This window comes from Labrus bergylta, chromosome 5 (genome assembly GCF_963930695.1).
Source record: "Labrus bergylta chromosome 5, fLabBer1.1, whole genome shotgun sequence".
Lineage (NCBI taxonomy): Eukaryota > Metazoa > Chordata > Actinopteri > Labriformes > Labridae > Labrus > Labrus bergylta.
The window spans coordinates 25,083,607-25,104,348 of NC_089199.1; the positions used below are offsets into that span (position 1 = coordinate 25,083,607).

Sequence of the window (20,742 nt, forward strand, 5' to 3'; positions counted from 1 at the left end):
GGGTTTAGTGGTCTCTTTTTGTGCCTGAACATACGTGAAATATGTTGAAAACTCTGCAAAAACTATTTTCTTATCGAGTGTATTTGTCTAATTTATTTTCAAATGATGATCACATTTCACTTAATGTATCCATATTCATCAGAGTCCAGATAAACATCTCACATCTATCATTAAATTGACACTTTATATTTAGGTTAAACTGTTTCGTACTTACACTGTTGTTAATTTATTGCTCTGTGTGCCTTTGAATTGCCCCCCCGGTGACAAATAAAGTTGATTGATTGATTGATTAAATTTATTTCAGACATATCAAATAAAGTCAAACATATCAAAAATACAAAACAAAACGAAAAGCACGAAAATACAATAAACAAAAAATAATGTTCAAATTATTTCACAAAAAAAGAAAAATTACATATATTCAATTGATATGCCTGAAAAGGAGTAGGAAGAAGTATACAACTTATTTAATCCTACCCCTTTTCCACAGCTCAATAATTAATATTTATTAAATTAAATGTTTATATCCTTTTTCAGAGGTACAGGATAGTTCAGGTACACTGGGACTATTTTGCATTTCTCCTAGAGTCAGCTCTACAAAAACAGTAAAGGTGGAAAAGTAATACAAAGGAAAGGAGAGCACTAACATTATTGCACGTGAGGTGAGGTGTGTGTTGTGGTATTTCCTTCCCACCTTAACGTCCTGTGTTACAGCAGCTGGAAAGAAGCTGCTGCTGTGGATGGAGATGCTCTCTGGCCGGACGGGTCTCCGGATGAAGCCTATGGTGCTGTAGTATGTGGTTTGAGGTTGTAGTATGTGGTCTGAGGCTGTAGTATGTGGTTTGAGGTTGTAGTATGTGGTCTGAGGCTGCAGTATGTGGTTTGAGGTTGTAGTATGTGGTCTGAGGCTGCAGTATGTGGTTTGAGGTTGTAGTATGTGGTCTGAGGCTGCAGTATGTGGTTTGAGGTTGTAGTATGTGGTCTGAGGCTGCAGTATGTGGTCTGAGGCTGTAGTATGTGGTTTGAGGTTGTAGTATGTGGTCTGGACTGTAGTATTTGGTTTGAGGTTGTAGTATTTGGTCTGAGGTTGTAGTATTTGATCTGAGGTTGTAGTATTTGATCTGAGGTTGTAGTATTTGGTCTGAGGTTGCAGTATGTGGTCTGAGGTTGTAGTATTTGGTCTGAGGTTGTAGTATTTGATCTGAGGTTGTAGTATTTGGTCTGAGGTTGCAGTATGTGGTCTGAGGTTGTAGTATTTGGTCTGAGGTTGTAGTATTTGATCTGAGGTTGTAGTATTTGGTCTGAGGTTGCAGTATGTGGTCTGAGGTTATAGTATGTGGTCTGAGGTTGCAGTATGTGGTCTGAGGTTGTAGTATTTGGTCTGAGGTTGCAGTATGTGGTCTGAGGTTGTAGTATGTGGTCTGAGGTTGTAGTATTTGGTCTGAGGTTGTAGCTAGTGGTCTGGAAAGTTTAACAAATACACTTGCTAAGATTTAGGGTAGAAACCATTTGTAGAAAACATTAATGAAGATCACCGTCAGGTATGAGTTTTATGAAATGTGGTAAAAACAGCTGAAAGAAGAGAGAGAGAGAGAGAGAGAGAGGAGGCTCTACTGAAGTCAGAGAAGAGCAGGTTTAACAGTAAAACTAATGAGTGAGATTGTACTTTTTATGACACGACTTCAATACTTTTCATGAGAAATTATTTTGAAAAGATACAATATCTATATTTCTAAATGATTGATTGTGTATAAAAGTACGAAAGTTTGTAATGAATACAACCCAAAACCACAAAAAAATTAGTTTCTTCACAGCTACATCCTTAATCAAATCAAAATTGATGAGTCATCAAAACATTCACCCCCCCGTACAGTGTGTGTCGATCGTGACATGAGCTAATCAGACCTATTTGTTTTTTTTAACCAGCCTGTAAACATGTTAATCTCTGCTGTAAAAACAGGCTTTTTTGAATGGGTGTGTATGTGACTTCCTGTGCTTCTGCAGCCGGCCTCTAGTGGACACTCTAGGAACTGCAGGATTTTACACTTCAGCATCGGCTTCATTTCAACAAGAGGCTGCTGCTTGGTTAAAAAACATTTACTGAATTATTAGAAGAAAAAAAAGTCAAACTATTAAAACTGCTTTATTAACCAAAACTTGTCGCGTCTGGTAAGAATGCGTGTATAAAAATACCATTAAACCTCTAAACATTTCACTCTACTCCAAGAAGAGCAGGCCAAGACATGAAATTGTGGCACACATCATTAAAACAAGAATCACATTTTTGTCCAAAGTTTATTTCTCACTGATGACACAGACAACCAAAGAGCAAACAGTATGAGATAAAAAAAAAGACATGTAAACATAAACATTTTTTAAAAAGACCCGTAAAAAAATCTAAAGAAATACGTTGTAAGTATTAATGTAAACACAACAAAAGAAAGATGGTAACAAAGCTTGATATCCTTTTTTTTTTTAACAAATAGTCACTTGTGTTTTGCTACAGCTGAATTCCCATTGACTTGCACTAGCATTGCTAACATATGCTAACATACGTGAGGCTGCTATAACAGAAACATGTGGAGAATAACTTTAAATCATTAGAATCTGTTCAGCATTCAGTTGATTCATGGAAACAAAAAGTGTCTCTTTTATTCTCTTATTCAAGTTTCAGCAACTCAAAGCAACAGAAGCGGTTTGTTTTGATATATTAGTGGCGGCGGCGAGGCTAAAAGCTACATGCTAACATTTCTGCCTGTTCTTGTTTGTGCTCTCAGAAACAGATGGTCTACATCGCAGGCAAATATGAGGGTTTAAAATGGACGTTTGTCAGACGTCATGAATGTTCCGTGAATCCCGCTCAGATGACAAAGTGCATTTCGATCTGCGTCATTTATTGAGAAGCCATTTGCAGTGCAAGTTACAGCGAGAGAAGTCAGAGAAGAAGAGCTGAAACAGACGAAACAAAGACTGGCAATTCCACCGGTAACAGGAGCAGAGACGGACAACTGCAGTAACGAAATGATCAACAGGAATAATCAGAGTACGAGTTAGGTAACACAAAGACAGAGTGTCTGCTGCTAGCTACAGATTCTCTCCATCCCAGGTCACCAAACGCTGACGAACACGTTCTTATTGACCATCAGACATAAAAATATATCCACTTATTTCTGTCAGTCAGATGTGTTACGATCCTCCAAGTGTCGCTATTTTATATTAGATTCCTAAACTTCTCTTATCCAGCAAACTAAGATGAATTTATCTCGTCCCACCGTCGACCATCTGAAACTGAAATGTTTTGATGCAACAACCAGGACATGACTAAAGAGACTTGACCCCGTTTCCACCAGGGGGTCCAGTTCAGCGGGTCAGTTCGGTAAGGTAGCACCAGGACACGCCTGAAGATACTCGGACGGACCTGAAATTACTTTGAGATGACTGAAGAGACGTTGAAATGATCTAAATGACCAGGACATGACTAACGACGCAATAGAAGACACTTGGACACAGCTGACTGTCGTCATTGAGATAAACCATGTGACTCAAAATGAAACATTCAACATTCAGGACTCAAGGCTCCACTGTGACTCAGGGTTCCGTCGACTCAACTTGAACACTGTAATAAGTTATTTTATTCATGCTTTTTGTTAGCTAAAAGTTGTCCGTGTGTCATAGCCTCAAGAGTTAGCCGGCGTTAGCGTACAGCAGCCATTCGAACACTATTTAAAGCAGGTCAGGCTAACAGGACAGAAGGTTAGTGAGTGTACACGGAACATCCTTAGCAGAACGAATCATTCCTAAGAGCAAAAAGGAGATTATTTCAGTCACGGTATGTTTTATATTTTATAACATGATGCAGCATTTCAAACATTAGAGTCATTGTAAGTGCAAGAGGAGTCGATAAAGTGCCAAAATGTCATCCTCAGAGAGCTACACGCCAGAGCGTCACCCTCGGAGAGCTACACGCCAGAGCGTCACCCTCAGAGAGCTACACGCCAGAACGTCACCCTCAGAGAGCTACACGCCAAATGTCCTGCTTTGTGGTTTAGAGGAGAAGCTGAGAGGAGTCGGTGTCGTCTCTGGAGTCAGACATCGGGGTAGATTTCAGATATACACTGTATTTCTGTCTCTGCTCGTTCTCTACCTGTCGCGTACGTGTTGGGAGTCTGCAGGTGATCAGTTAGGGCGAGAGAGAGAGAGAGAGAGGTTGGCTGTCGTTTTGTTCTTCTGCTTCTCTGAGTTTCGTATCAATTTGAATCTGTTTTTTAACCCCGATGTCGAACATCCACACTGACGTTATGAACTCCTCCTAGCTTCGCTCTGATTGGACAACACCTCAGTGACCCTTCCCCTTTTGTCCTTTCCTCCTTTTCCTTTTCTGTCTTCTCTCTTACAGACATTTCATTTCCTCCTCCTCCTCCTCCTCTTCTGTATCGTCCTTCACAGCCCATCTCCTCTTCTTCCTCTTGGACAATCAGAGATGTGTGTCCTGCTCCTCCTCATCATCGTCGGTCGCTGCTTGATTTACAAACACCTAAAAACAAGAGAAATAATGAAAGACATCACGCTGTTACTGGGTTGTTCTCCTGTGAACCTGGGTCCTTACATGGAGAGGTTTGCTGCACCTTAAACTTCCCTCTGTGTGGCAAAGACCTGACCCCCTAGTGGCAGCAGAAGAAATGTCAACACAAGACAGCAGCCATTTCTGCCGACTCATTCCCAAACCTAATCAAACTTTAAGGTTAATATACTACGAAGCAAGTTCGGTTCAGAGTCCATCCATCCATTACGGGATTGTTGGTGGACGGCCTGCCTGAGATGAAGATTATTAACGTCTTAATAAATTAATTACACCACATATTGGTGCCCCGTGTGAGGCCAAGTCAACGTTTCAAATCATTAAATTACACAGACATAAAAAGAATCGTCAAATCACATCATACAGAATAATTCACAGAAAACATTAATTTTTAACCCCTATGAGCCTCCTTTCCTAATCGATATTTAACCTGCTATCCACTGATGTTTTATGTTTGGGCTTATACTTAAAATATTGTGTTTGTGCTCATGAACAGTTTATCATCTGTGAAAATGTTCTTGCGTCACTGTATGCCGATCAGCTGAGCAGAGTAAATAGCCGCTCTCCCACTCAGAGCCGCTATATGTTTGTTATTGAAGCAGTGTCTTTGAGCTGTGTGCAAGTGTTGAAAACTTTCTGTGCAAGTCATCATTCACGTGAATATATTTTTTATTCTCCTCAGTTGTACAATCACCTGCCAGCGTTTGCTGTCCTCCCCGCCTCCTTCTCCCCCCCCTGCGAGCCCGTTGGCGCTCAGCTTTTTCTCCTGCATCTCTGGCTGGCTGTCATTGGCCACGTCCAGCGTGGGGTTGTCGTGGCAGCCGTTCTCCACGAAGTGAAGTTCCTCAGCACGGAACTGTGAAATAAAAAAAAGTGTTTCAGGTGCGTCTCCATCACGTGTCAAAGTAAATATGTCTATGTGTGTACCCACATTCGTCTTAGTCGCCGGTAGTCGTCTCTGCCAGCATATGTAAATGAATCCTGACGTGATGATGACCATGCACACGGAGCCGATGATCACCAGAACCACAAACAGCTTCCCATAGTCGCTGCGTGTCTGTCTGGGCGTAGACTGACAGCTACCTGCAGCGCTGTAGTTCTGGATCCCCACCTGAACCAGAAACACACAAGATTTAAAATGTCCAATCTTTGAATGATCAATAATATCAGTAAGTACCCTAGATGAACTAAACAACCTTTAAAAAGGACAGAAGAGGAGGAGTTTATATTGCAAACAAACTCCTGCATGCTGTTAGTGAAAACATTGAGAACTGGAAACGTTGACTACAGGGAGACACTGAGGAGGCGAATGATTCGACAACACACAGACTAAAAGAACAGCTCACCTTGTTCAGACTCTTCCTTATCTGTCCCAGCATGTCCAGCACATCTTTGGTGGCGATGACTCCTGAAAGACACACACACATACAATCTTAACACCAGTGGAGGCCTTGTCTTAATCTTAAGCCTGAGGACTTAACCAGTGAATCGCTGTGGCTGAAGATTTTAAAAAAGCATCTTGATGATGAGAATATTCTTCTGAATCTTCGTCTCTGATTCTTAGGATTGTATGACTGAGTTTCCATGGTGATGATAATGTTGTTAAATTTTCCTGTGTGACTAAAGTGATTATCCTGCACGGGAATAATACAAAAAATAAAAGTAATGATAAAAATTATTTCTTGCTGCACACAGTGAGATGGAATTACTCTACAATTGTCATCTCACTAGGGCTGATATGTCCTGACAACTTTTTTTGAAGTTTAAAATGGTGTGCCACAAGGCTCAGTCCTGGGGTCGCTGTTATTCACACTTTACATTAACAGTATCGGTCAAAATGTTACAGATGCAAATTTTACTTTATATGCGGATGATACTGTTATTTATTGTTGTGCTGCTGCCCCTCTTAACTTTCAAAATCATGCTACAATGACCAACCCTGCCTTTAATCTTGTAGCTCCCAGTCCACAGGTAGCTCGATCACCTGTTCTGAGTTTGAGTCTTTCTGGAGCTTCATTCTGTAAAGGCCTGAAGACTGTTCATATTTCTTTACCATCTTCATGTTCAGAGGATGAAACGTCCTCTGAAGTCTGAAAGCTTTACGTTCTTTACAACAACAAAGAGTTAAAATATCTGGTTAGTATGAATCCTGTTCCTGTAATCATCAATAAAGTTTCTTGATCTGAATCCTTCTTTATGACTCGTGTTGTGTTTTATTGATCTTGTAAAAGTCATCATGGAGGAGTCTCTCTCCTGAGGGGAGGAGTTTGTCTTTGTCAGTTATTCTGATTATTTCAGGTGTTTCTTTAAGTCCAGTCTAAACCTGCGACCTGAACGTTTCAGATCCAGTGGATCAGTGTCGTCTCTGACTCGTCCGTCAGGTCGGAGAGGAGTTAGAATCAGAGATCCAACGAGCTCTGGAGAACACAGGGTTAATGATTGTAGGTTAACAACCTGATGAACATCACATGTCCGTTACTGAACACTTTAACCGTTTGAACAGATTCATTAGAGGAGGGACAGCAGCTCACAGGGACTTGGACCCTCCACCACGTTATATTTCAGCCTATGTGTGTGTTGCATGACTTACAGAGTGTAGAATTTCCCCTTGCTGGGATCAATAAAGTCAGTCTTCTTCTTCTTTGTCTTAAAAACTAAGCTGAGTATTCAGTGTATTTGATGTAGCTGCAGCTCCTCTCTCTCAACATGACGGACCATAACGGGCACGCTGAGACGCACCAACATACTGTTGGACACACACACACACACACACACACATACACGTGTACCTTACTAAAGGGGGCCATCAGTCGACACTATCCAAGTGGGGACTTGTCTTTCTGGTAATTTTAAAAATACAAAAAAGTAATCCCACATTTACTTATGATGTCTTTAACCAGAATAGAACTTTTCTTTAAAGAAGTTGCCAAGAGGGGACTTCGAATCACTGCAGGGAGGGGACGGGGGTCTCCCAGGCTTTCACTTCATGAATACTTGTTTACTGCAAATCCTTTTATTTCTTCTAGATAATAGATGATTCAACTGCAGCTACATGAATGGAGAAACTGTACGTGTGGATACCTTGCTCGGACGCCACGTTCATCAGCAGCTGGTGTTGTTGGTGTGTCGGCTTGCTCAGGTAGAGTACCCATGATCCCTCGGGGCTGTTCATTCTTCGTGCAAACACTCGCTCTAAGATCCTCAACAAGCGGACGCCGTGATCCACACGAAACTCCTCCTGTCACACAAACCAACACACACACACACACACAGGAGCCAGAGGCGAGCCGACCTTGTTTACCTTGTTAGTAGTTATTGTAGTCAAGACCAAACTAACCGAGACCATGACCAAGGCATTTAGAGGTTGAGGACGAGTCAAGACCAAGACCATAAATATCTCTAATGAAGTGTAAAAATAGCAAATCAGTGGTGGTCTTGAATTAAAATTCTGAGTCCGTCCAGTCAGAGACCGAGACAAGACAGAGTAAAAATACTTTCGATTCACAGACGAGACCGAGACCTTCAAGACATGGTCTGCAGACCATTCTTGGAAACCAAAACCGATTTGTAGGGTACTACAACACTCCTGGTTAAGGAGCAGTCCTCCTGATATTATCTCGAGGAATAATCGTTGGCGTCTTGTACTCACACAGTTGAGGTTTTGAGTCATGTTGAGGAAGACGTATCCTCGTTCAGTCAGCTCGCTCCAGTCCAAACACACCACCTGAAACATCCACAGAATCTGAATATTTAATACACAGGGAGTCATCAAATACTCAATGTGTTTCTCTTATGGGTAAGAAGACCTCTGTGACGGGGAGCGGCGTGGTCTTTTCTGACCAATCCCAGGACGGCCGAGTGGAGTCTGCGGTGTTGGAGGGCTCGGTGGTGAGCGGGAGGATCGGTCGAATTCCTGTTTCTTCAAATGTCCTCCACCTATCCTCCTCCAACTCATCCCCTTTGTCTTTGGGTCCAATCGCTGAAGAGTATCGAAAAGAATCAACTCATTATAAAATGATCTCACTAAGCCCCTCCCCCTTTGTACAAGCTAACATTTATACCTTTCTGAGCTCTTTAATGGAGAGAAACTACGGTGGCCTGTCGGGGCAAAGGCTGAGCCAAGCTGAAACAATGCACTCTTGAAAAACGCAACGCTTATTCAGAAACTCTGCACGTTGAAAAGCAAAAGCAGCGGCTGAAACCAGTCTGGATTTTGACCCCAGGGATGAAGTAGCCGAGCGGGTCGTGTCTGCAGCCCCGGAGTGCCTGGAGTTAATGCTAGCTCTGCGGCTAATGACCTCCGGCTTCGACACACCCCTCTGTCCTCGCCCTCACAAGAGAGAGTCCAGAACTCACTGTTAATACCTTATCACGTAAGAAACGCTCCTTTTCAGCCATCATCAGATCAGTTATCAAAAGTAATCAAAACCTATTTGTCTGAGAGCCGGTGGCCTAGTAGTTGGTGAGTGCGTACAATGTACGGAGGCTGAGGTCCTCCAAGTGGGCAGCCAGGGTTCAAATCTGACCTGTGGATCCTTTCCTGCCTGTCTCTTTCTCCCCTGTTTCCGATGCTATCCACTGTCCCTTCTTTAAATAAAGGCATGAAAATCCCCCCACGGGTCGTCTTAGTAATCATTGCTAAGCTGCGATTGGACGATTTCAGTTTTCCACAATTTTTTTTTTTTTTTAAAACTACATTTGTGTCTCACATCTGTTTTTTTCTATATAACAACAAATCAGCTTCAAAGAGTCATCTCACTCCTTATCTTGTGCTCCTCCTCCTCCTCCACGCTGGGCTGCAGAGGCTCTCTGCTGGGCGCCAGGCCAACCTCTGGCACTGTGGGATTCAGGGTAAATACGCCTTTGTTTGCCAGTCCTGTTTCCTCCTCCCCCTCCTCCTCCTCCTCCTCCTCCTCCTCCTTCTCTGTCTCCTCATCTGCAGGGAATAAAAAACAGAAATAAATAACAGCAGCCAACGCTCTCTGTCTTTGACGTGAAAAACAAATAACCAAACTCTTTGCTTTGGATTTGATTTCCTGACTTCGTCTTTAGGCATGTGCGTTGTGCAGGCTGTAGTGTTCATTCTAGGGGTGTCATCGTCGACGATTTTCATAGTCGAATCTGATTGGACAGATAGTGCCTATAATCCATAAAGATCCACGGATTGATTCTACATCACAGCTGTTCCTGATAGTGATGAGGAGGTAAACCCTTGCACTAGTATTTTTAAGAATAGACTTAAAACTTTCCTTTTTGATAAATCTTATAGTTAGGGCTGGTGCTGCTGTAGACCAGCTCTTAGTTATGCTGCTATTGGCTTAGACTACCGGGGGAACTGGCACCTTGAGCTCCTCTCTCTCTCTCTCTCTCTGCATATACAGTACATCATATTACTGCATGTATCTATCTGTAAATCTCAGTCACTAACCACCTACTTTCCTAGGAGCTCTTGAGCTCTCTTAGGCTCCTCAAGATCGTTGGTTGACGGCCTGCCAGAACAACCCCCCCACCCCACCGGATTGTTGATGGACGGCTTGCCTCCCCCCACCCCCTTGCTCCCTATCCCTCTTCCTGCATCTTATCCCATCTCTCCCCCTATCCCTTTCTAAGCCCAGCGCAGTCTAGGCCTGTGAAGGCTGTTTCGTCATGAGCTGGGGATCCGGCCGAAGATTTCTGCCTTTTAATAAGGCAGTTTTTTCTTACCACTGTAACTTTTGCTGCTTTGCTAAAGTGCTCATGATGGATAGGCCGGATCTTTGTAATATAGCAATAAGTAAGGTCTTTTATCTGCTTTTTGTAACATAACAATGAGTAAGGTATTTTTACCTGCTCTTTTGTAATGTTAACAGACAAAGAGTAAGGTATTTTACCTGCTTTTTGTAAAGTGTCTCGAGATAACACTTGTTATGAGTTGACGCTATACAAATAAAAATTGATTGATTGATTGATTGATTGATTGATCTTGAGTTGTAATTTTTTCAACATTTATGCACGCTAAAAACACGCTAGAAAAAGACATCGCAGAGCAGCAGAAAAGAGCGCCCCGCATGGAAAACAATAATTCTGCTGGCGACATCTTTTTTTAATTTTACCTTTGGTGTAACTTCCCAGCAGGCCGAAGTCTGTTCCTGTGTCCGTCTCTGGGGTCACGGTTCCTGCAGAGTCTCCATCAGCAGCAGATGTAGGAGAAGGTGTGGCACCGGGCGTAGTGATGGAAGAGTGAAGGACGCCATAACCACTGGCATGACCATCGTCCTCCTTCTCTGCCTCCCACAACTCTCTCTCTAGAGGACCCACCTGTAAGTCGACACCAGGTTAGAGTAAGTCTTTAGAGACGTTTTCACATCTGCACTCCTGAAAATATCTAGATAATCTCAGGAGGACTGCTCCTGAAATCCTCCTGATCTTGTTGTTCACACATGCACCTCACAGTGGGAGACTATCCCTGTCAGACAGGAGGGGGAGGGGGGTCTCCTGACGCAGGAGACGTTACCTAACAATACGAGTGCCTGACCAATCAGAGACCTTCAGCTCTGCAGGCCCTGCCCCCAAACTCCCTGGACCATTGGAGAGTACCTCCTGAGCAGGGTCATTTTTAGGGCTTGATCTTTTACCCCAGGACTAAACTTAGACCCTTGTACCTTTAGTTGAACGTAGTTCCTCAAAAGTTCCCCCTAGTTTTGGGGTAAGTTCCTGCAGTGGAAAAGGGGCTAAGTATCATCAGGACTTTCAGAGAGACGTTTCTTTCATAACACAGGATGTATTGCCTTCCAGGCTATTTCTATGTTTTATAAATATTCAGTTTTTTCTGTGATTTAGCTCCCCCTACTGTATAGTGGTGGTTTTGTATCACTTCCTTTAGGAACAGGAAGTAGGAAGTTTTATTTGTGCACATGATCTAGTAGAGGGCTAGAATTTGTGGCAGGAGCTCAAAAGTAAATCCAGTGCGATCCAGTTGTTTCTCCAGCAGAGGCATTGCTTGTAAGTTGTTCACATGTTAATTAGGATTTCACCTTTAGATATTGGAAAGTATCTTTGCTATATTATTAAATTTGCATACATTAATGCATGTCATTTAAACAATTAAGACCCACCTACAAGCATAAAAGTAGTTAGCTTGTTTATTATTTTGATGATTGTATAAAGGACATCTTGTTAATTGTGTTGTACCAATCTATATTTTCAGTTTCACTCCTGATTCTTAACCTCATGCACATTGAGTCTGGAATAAATTAAGGAGCTAGAACTCTACATCCTGAATCCCGTGTCGTTTTATATGGAGTTTGGCTGGCTGTCTAGTTGAAGTTACAACACCTCAGCAGGGACAGTACACGGGATCATGAACATTCCTTTTTGGACTATAATAATAACCCGATAAAATAGATAACATTACATTTACAGTCAATACAAAAGCATCTTTTTCGGTCCTCACCTCCAGGACTGAAGGAGCCAGGTGCTCCTGAAGACCAGGATCCTGCTCCTCAGTGTGGACGGAGAAATCGGGCTGTTTGGAAGTGAAGAGGTGAAAAGGTGGGCTGTAACCTGTGAGGCACAAAGACACTTGTCAGAAACACCTGAGTGTTACGTAAAACCTCTTACACCGCAATGTTTCCACAGTTTCCATAAGGTTTAGACATGAGCGTGTAGAAAGACTCACACGGTTCCTGGTTGCCATCGGAATAATAAAAACATGTTTGTCTTTTAAAATGTTTCAGGTTTCATTAGGACAGAAAAAGCTCCAAATACAGCATGACTATAGAAGTGAAGAAAAGATCATTTTGCATTCAGAAAATACATTAAAGCTGCTTTCTGCACTTTATCATCAGCTTCATTTATTAAAGGAGAGATATGTAACTCTGACACCTAGTGTTTAAAGTCGGTACTGCAGGCCAAATTCAAAACAGCTGGAGTGCAGTGACAAAGGAGATCCTGCGGTAATTACAGAATCACATTCGAGATAATACAATGTATGTGTTATCAAACACAAATGGTTGTTTTTCTGAACCGTTTGTTTTATTCTGAAAAAGAACAGAATGTTTTAATGTTGTTTCGGTGTCTGACTTCCTGTCCTGCTCGATCTGCTCTGTGGTGAATTGATGCTCCGTGCACCGACATCCTGCAGAAACAGAAGCCTAGTGTATCTGCTGCAGAAGACTCCGGACTGACTGACCAAAGTTTCTGACAGATTCTTCAGATAATGTGTGTGCACTGTGTGATGTGAAGAACCTCTACCTCTAGTTAAGATAATTTCTACTGACCAATCAGGGAGTCCAGATCTGGCGTTGTGTGGTTTCCCTCTAAAGCGTCCACTTCACGGTCGTCATGATCGTCTCTTTCTCCTCCCCTCTCTTCTTCCTCTTCATCCTCTTCTCTGACGTCTCCCCCTCTCCTCTCTCTGTCCTCTCCCCCCTCCTCCCCTCTCTCTCTGTCCTCTGCGTCTGTCCCGTAAAAGCCAGAAGCTTCCAGGGAGGCGTCTCCAGCTCCCGGCCCACCGACCGGCTCCCTCTCTGGGTCGGAGGAGTCCGAGGGTCCCCTGAAGCTTTCAGCGTCCTGAGGAGCCACCAGGTGAACCATACGCTGCAAGAAGAAGAATAAGTCTGATGACATCATCATTTTCAGAAATTACAATTTATAATCATCCAGCCTTCATGACTTTTACCCAGAGTGCAGTTGGTGTTTATATCTCAGTATGACGCACGTTTAACCCTGCACAGATTCATAAAGACTCGCCCTCACCTCCATCTCGTCCTCCACGTCCATGTTTTCGTCCCCGCCACTCCTGCTCTGACCCTGGTTGGTTGAAGATGGAGGGTTTAACTGGGAGGAGTTAGCTGTGTCCACCTTGCCCTGGGAGCGGGAGGTCTCGTGGATCTCCGGCCAGCCCATGTCATGGACCAGGTGAGGCTGGACCCTCACTAGCTCAGGGACGGAGTGGCGTTTGGTGCGGACTAATTCCTGGATGAAGTCCAGCTGGGACTGACCTTCGTCCTGGAACAGACGAGCCAGCGGAGGACCGAGGGGGATGACCCGCTGAGTGGAACCCAGTCTGAAGGCGTCACAGGTGAACAGGAGGGCTGAAAGGAGAGAGACACACATCATCAAGTCTTACGGGATTCTCTGAGGAGATGAGATGGTCAGGGGACGTCGTAGGATTCATCCAAGTAAAGAAAATCAAGCCCAAGAAAAATCTCAACCAGGTTCTTTGTGGTGCTTTTATTTTGCCTTTCTTATTTCCTTAAGCTTCACTCTCTTTATTTCCAGCTTTTGTTTAGAATGTGCTTTTATTTTGACAGAACACAAAAGGGACTTCTGCTAAATGGTTAGCTTACAAATAAAAACATCTCAAAGAAGAACGACCAAGACTCGAACTTTGGGAAATAAATCTTAAAGGACTCTCTAGAGTCGATGCTCACGCAGGTTGCCATGTGGTGGACACTGAAGCTTCAGTGTTTATCCAGCTCTGCATCGGTCTGTAAACCTTTCTGCGTTCTTACCTCTCTCCATTTTTCAAAAGCATCTCCAATATTGATCCTAGTTTGAGCACGTGTCTGCTCGTGGAGCTTATTAGAAACATGCAGAGGCTTTTTAGGTCGGGTACAATCACTTCTATCTGAACCACTTCTCTTGCCCGCTTCCATCAATGCAACACCTGTTGGTTTGACCTGATAACTGGTCACATATCTGACAAACTGAGGGGAGTCCAAAACGGCCGTGTGGGGGGGTGCCTTAAAAGTGCCTACCTTCTCTGGTCCAAACAAATCCAGAGCATTCAGGACCAGAACCTAAAGATAGAAGGAGAACATACTGGCTGCTGCATTGTTGTCAGCACTTCCTTTTCTTCATTCACAGACCTGATGTGTTTTTTTCTTTGCTCATCATACTTTAAAGTCCGCCCTGACATAGCTCTCTGCTGTCTGTTTGCTGCATTAAGTGTTTTTAATTAAAAGCTTTCATCAGCTGCTGTTTGACAGTCAGAGCTAAAAGCTCTCCCTCTCTCTCTTTATCTCACTCAGTAAGATTTATTCCTTCAGTTATAATTTAAACATTTCACTGACATCCTGAGTCCTGACATGTATAAACTCCGCCCTCCTCTCTCTGTTTCTGTCCGTCCATACGTCTCTAATCTCTGCGCCTCGTCGTGGAGTCACAGCCCCCTCTCCGTCCCACGGTCATGCCTCCTGCCGTGTTCACTGTCTGGGTTCACAGATGGTCGTCTGACCTCTGAGCCTGACTGAGCAGATTATCACATCGCAGCCAAACACGTCTGCAGAACGTCTACAAACATGTCTTCAACATGTCTGCAACACATTTACAACATGTCTGCAACATGTCTGCAACATGTCTTCAACATGTATGTAACATGTCTGCAACATGTCTAACATGTCTGCAACATGTCTTCAACATGTATGTAACATGTCTGCAACATGTCTAACATGTCTGTAACATGTCTGCAATATCTCTGTAACATGTCTACAACATGTCTAACATGTCTGCAACATGTCTGCAACATATCTACATGTCTGCAGAACGTCTAAAATATGTCTGTAACATGTCTAACATGTCTGTAACATGTCTAACATGTATGTAACATGTCTGCAACATGTTTAACATGTTTGTAACATGTCTGTTACATGTCTAACATGTATGTAACATGTCTGTAACATGTCTAACATGTATGTAACATGTCTGCAACATGTCTGTAACATGTTTAACACGTCTGCAACATGTCTGTAACATGTTTAACATCTCTGCAACATATTTAACATGTCTGTAACATGTCTGTAACATGTTTAACATGTCTGTAACATGTCTGTAACATGTCTGCAACATTTCTGTAACATGTCTGCAACATGTTTAACATGTCTGCAACATGTCTGTAACACTGCTGTAACATGTCTGCAACATGTTTAACATGTCTGCAACATGTCTGTAACATGTCTGCAACATGTTTAACATGTCTGCAACATGTCTGTAACATTTCTGTAACATGTCTGCAACGCATCTACATGTCTGCAGAACGTCTAAAACAAGTTTGCAGCTTGTCTGTATCATGTCTACAAAAAATCTCAAACATGACTAAAACAGGACTGCAGTCTGTCTGCAGAACGTCTTAAACATGTCTGCAGCATGACCACGATATGAGTCAAACACTTCTTAAACATGTTTGTAACATGTCTGTAACATGCCTAAAACATGTCTGTAACATGTCTAAAACATGTCTGTAACATGCCTAAAACACATCTGTAACATGCCTAAAACATGTCTGTAACATGTCTGTAACATGTTTAACATGTCTGTAACATGTCTGTAACATGTCTGCAACATTTCTGTAACATGTCTGCAACATGTTTAACATGTCTGCAACATGTCTGTAACACTGCTGTAACATGTCTGCAACATGTTTAACATGTCTGCAACATGTCTGTAACATGTCTGCAACATGTCTGCAACATGTTTAACATGTCTGCAACATGTCTGTAACATTTCTGTAACATGTCTGCAACGCATCTACATGTCTGCAGAACGTCTAAAACAAGTTTGCAGCTTGTCTGTATCATGTCTACAAAAAATCTCAAACATGACTAAAACAGGACTGCAGTCTGTCTGCAGAACGTCTTAAACATGTCTGCAGCATGACCACGATATGAGTCAAACACTTCTTAAACATGTTTGTAACATGTCTGTAACATGCCTAAAACATGTCTGTAACATGTCTAAAACATGTCTGTAACATGCCTAAAACACATCTGTAACATGCCTAAAACATGTTTGTAACATGTCTGTAACATGTATAAAACACGTCTGTAACATGTCTAAAACACGTCTGTAACATGTCTGTAACATGTCTAAAACACGTCTGTAACATGTCTAAAACACGTCTGTAACATGTCTGTAACATGTCTAAAACATGTCTGTAACATGTCTAAAACATGTCCGCATGTCATGCGGTTATTTGAAAGGTTTATGTCCTTTTTTATACCATCAAAACACAGAGTTTGCATTGTTTTAAATGATCAACCTCAACTCTGATATTCTGAGCTTCTAAACTTCACGATGAATCCTTCTCCGTTATGGCGTGCACCCTCGTTCCAGCTCTGCACATCGACCTTGAACATTTGTGTCTGCAAAAGCAGCTTTGCAGCGTAATTACTTCATAAACTCGCCCCGAGCCGGAGCATCCGGAGGGACTGAATGGCTGAGTTTGTGTTATCAGCTTCACACAGACAGACTCCCTGCTGAGCTGGACGAGGACGGACGGATGCCGCGAGGGAAAAGGCGAGGCCTTAAAGTTCTTCAGACTGCCTCAGGTTACAGAAACCTTACCTGGCTGAAAAACAGAGATTGTAGCTACACAGCAGAGAGAGAGAGTGTGGCTTTGGATAAACTGGATCACGTTAATCTCGTTTTTTCTAAACGGCTTCACACTAAAAGATTCCTCTGAGACGACACAGTAGAAACGTTATGGAGTTAGCTCCAATCGACAAAACGCTCACTTAACTCTGTGCAGGGTGACGATTAAATATCTTTAATGTCAATAAATCTCTGCATTTGATTTTTGAGAAATCCAGAATATTCAAATTATTTGTTTGTATGAAGGAAAATCAAGTCTGACGTGAATTTTGACTTGTGAGGATGAGTTTGTGTTCTTTTGCAGAATGTCTAAATCTATAACGGCTAATTTCCTCATAGTAGTGGCGTAGTGCGCCCCACACTACGGCGTCGTTCACTGTCACTCTAGTCACTGCTCGTGTTTCCACAGAGAGCGCCGCGGTCTGTCTCTGGAGCGTGCCAGCAGCGACCACGGACTATGTGGAGGGGTTCCAACAAGAAGTACCCCAGGAAGCTAATGCGTACGCTGGCGCTAATGAGGATGCTAATAAAGAAAGAGCTAATGTGAACTTCTAACGCCCTCGTCAGTCTCACTAAAAAGTTAAATTACATGAATACTTTGTGTTTAAAGACTTTTTTTATTTACTAAAATCTGTCGTTAAGAACATTAATTATCTTTCTCATCCTGCAGCAAACACAGACAGAGATTTACCCAGGAAACACGAAACCTTTCAAGCTAACGTGAACTCCCTGCAGCCTCACCGGGACTGTAGGGGTTAATAAAACTCGAGCGCAAACATTATATTTCTTTAATCAAAATCTCTCTTTATTCCTGAAAGAAATGTAATGTTTTTTGATGGCACATCCGGCACCAAACATTAGTCAACGCAAAATGTGATTTCAACAAAATGATAATTAAACTACAACCCAGAATTTAAAAATCCTTAAAAACAAACAATCAGTTGCTAATCAGAATTTCCAGCACGGAGACCGCCATTGATGGGACTCCAGTGCCCCCTGCAGGAACAGACTGGGGGCCGTCAGTTAGGCTTCAAACATTCATATTTACAGTTTATGATAAAAACCCTAATTTCAGTCTCTGCCTGAAACAGCTAGTTTCAGCTGCTGTCTCTTTAAGGCCCCCCTCCCCACGGGCAGAACGCTGTAGGGCTGCCAGGGGAGGGCTGCTCTCCATAGATGGGAGAAGAGAGTCTATGTAAGAGGTTTCAGCAGCTTACGTAGAGGCTTGAAGCCATCTGGTGAAATTCTTGGTTTCACATCGGGGGAACTATGGCGTGATTTACAGAACAAGGCGTTTAGCGCCCTCTGCAGACTCATCCTGGGATTACTCCCAACATACGTTTACCTCATGATCTGACACTTTACCCACGTTTAGTTTGGATATCCTGCATTTTAACACTATATGTGATTTTAAAATGGGGTCAACTTTGATATTAAAGAAGAATAAAAGAATAAAACCAAAACCCTGACCAATTAATCAGCCAGTCGATAATATCAGCCGATATAAGCATATCTAGTGACTATCGGTATCGGTTAACTTTATCTCAGATATGCACCTATATTACTCGATTTATTCACCAGTCAAATACCATTTAATTTGAGTTTCATTGTATTACACTAGCAGTTCTCTTTCACCAGTAGAGGGCGCTATATAGACTACAACAAACATCATCACTCTGCAGAGTGTCGAGTGGTGATTCATGTACATGCTCAGTTACTTTCCAGCTGAGTGACCATCTTGTCTTCATTAACTTTTCCACGAGTGTTTGATAACTGAGGGATCAACATAATAAATATGTGAATATCTATGTATCTATCTCTACAGATCGGAGACAGATCTAAGGAAGATATCGGCAAATTTATCGATATCTGATTTTTTCTCTTCCTACGACGATATCGGTATCCACATATCGGCCGAGCCCTTTAAAAAATGTCCTCAAACCCAAAATGCATTTTTATTTAACCTGTTCCTCCCCCTAAACCCCCCTCTGTTCGTGCCTTCACACCCCTCAGATCAGCTTATCGGAGGCTGGGACCCTCCCCCCAAATCCCCCCTCACCCAGACTGACAGCTGAGCATCCTGATCTCGGTCCTAAACCAGCCTCCATCTCAAACAGGCGTCATGATATCACACGGCCGTTTTGGATGCCCCTCGGTTTGCCAGATATGAGAGCAGTTATCAGGTCAACAGGTGTTGCAGAGATGGAAGCGGGCAAGAGAACTGGTTCAGATAGAAGTGATTGTACCCGACCTAAAAAGCCTCTGCATGTTTCTAATAAGCTCCACGAGCAGAAACGTGCTCAAACTAGGTTCAATATTGGAGATGTTTTTGAAAAATGGAGAAAGGTTTACAGACCGATGCAGAGCTGGCTAAACACTGAAGCTTCTCGGTGAAACACAGAGCAGAAAAAAGCTTGCTCCAAAACGAGGATGAACCTTGTGTTGACTTTTGGGTAAAAGCCAACTAAAGGAGCGGCGTGGGATGAAGAGAAATGCGTCTGTTTTCTGTTGTACAGGCAGCTGCCGAACCCCGATGGTTAGCTTGTGCTAGTGTGCTAATTGATCTGCTTTTTCGTTAGAGTAGCTAGTAAACGTACACACTACGTCCTGCAGTGAGTGTGCACTTCTGAGCCCAGGAGGAGGGGCCCAGTTTGAAGGTTGTGTTTACAAGCTGCACCTTTAATGTCAGACGGCAGCGCACAAGGTTTCTCGACCGACACCTCACTAACTTTTTGGAGTTTTTCCATGAAAATCCCGTCTTGCAGCTTCCAAAAAAATGTGATGTTCTGATTTGTTGTTTCATATCTTTGTATATTTTCTAGATTATTTTGTGAAACTGTTCATTATGTATCTAAAGACAGGTTCATTTATCTTATATTTTACAGTCCTGTCGATAACAGTGCAAGTTCATAGATACATAAATCATCGTCCTGCTCATCACAAAGCCTCATCAATACTTAAAAAAAAAAATGCATCATTATTTTCTGATGACTAAGCAAAATCTGCCTTTCACAGGATCCATCCATCATATTAACTGATGTGTTGATGGCCTTAATTGTCCATGTGATGTCTCAGTGTGTATGTGTGTGTGTGTGTGTGTGTGTGTGTGTGTGTGTGCGTGTGTGTGTGTGTCAGACACTGCAGTGTGTGTGTCTGCTGATTTAAGTGCACTGTGCGCCTCCCACACACAGCCACACACACACACACAGTTTGCAGAATTGAACCTGAACCCTTCGTTTAAAAACAGAGAGCTGGTGACACCTTGATTCATTTTAAAACATTATTATAAATCTCATTAACACACACAAACATACACACACATGTACAGAATTTAAACATGTCAACACTGTCTCCTCTGCAGCTCTGTGTCTGTCCTAAATGTGTGTGTGTGTGTGTGTGTGTGTGTGTGTGTGTGTGTCTTTAAATTCTGTTTGTGTTCACGTCTTTATAAATTAAATAAATGTGAAAAGAAGAGACTCACCGATCAGTGTGATGAGGAGCGGGCCCGGCATGTCTGCTGCAGTGCTCAGCATCCTCCTCATCCTCCTCCAGCTCTCCTCTGAATGGACAGAGGATCTCTTAGATATCTGCGCGTGTTTCAGGAGCACGCGGGGCTCATGGCGGGCTGTGCGGTGGTTTGCGGGGTGTAGGGTCTGACGCTGTGCGGGGTTCAGCCTCTCAGACTGCGGTCACAGCGGATCCTGAAGCTCTGCTGCAACACCATAGACTGTGCAACACCGACGCTGCTGGAAAGAACCGCCTGACAGCTGCCTGTAGTTCCCTCTGCTGGCCGCTAGATGTAACTGCAGCGG

At 42.9% G+C, this 20,742-nt stretch overlaps 1 protein-coding gene across 1 annotated transcript; it reads right to left on the reverse strand.

Moving 5' to 3' along the window:
* Positions 1 to 2,276: 2,276 nt before the first annotated feature.
* Positions 2,277 to 20,695, reverse strand: podxl2 (podocalyxin-like 2). Its single transcript, XM_020656438.2, has 13 exons — positions 20,412 to 20,695; positions 13,316 to 13,653; positions 12,838 to 13,156; positions 12,012 to 12,121; positions 10,672 to 10,876; positions 9,339 to 9,515; positions 8,386 to 8,558; positions 8,229 to 8,303; positions 7,661 to 7,817; positions 5,926 to 5,987; positions 5,511 to 5,690; positions 5,274 to 5,435; positions 2,277 to 4,534 (listed from the first exon to the last, which is right to left on the reverse strand). The coding sequence occupies exons 1-13, from the start codon at positions 20,470 to 20,472 to the stop codon at positions 4,475 to 4,477; spliced, it is 2,079 nt and encodes a 692-aa protein (XP_020512094.2). The 5' UTR covers positions 20,473 to 20,695; the 3' UTR covers positions 2,277 to 4,474.
* Positions 20,696 to 20,742: the final 47 nt, after the last annotated feature.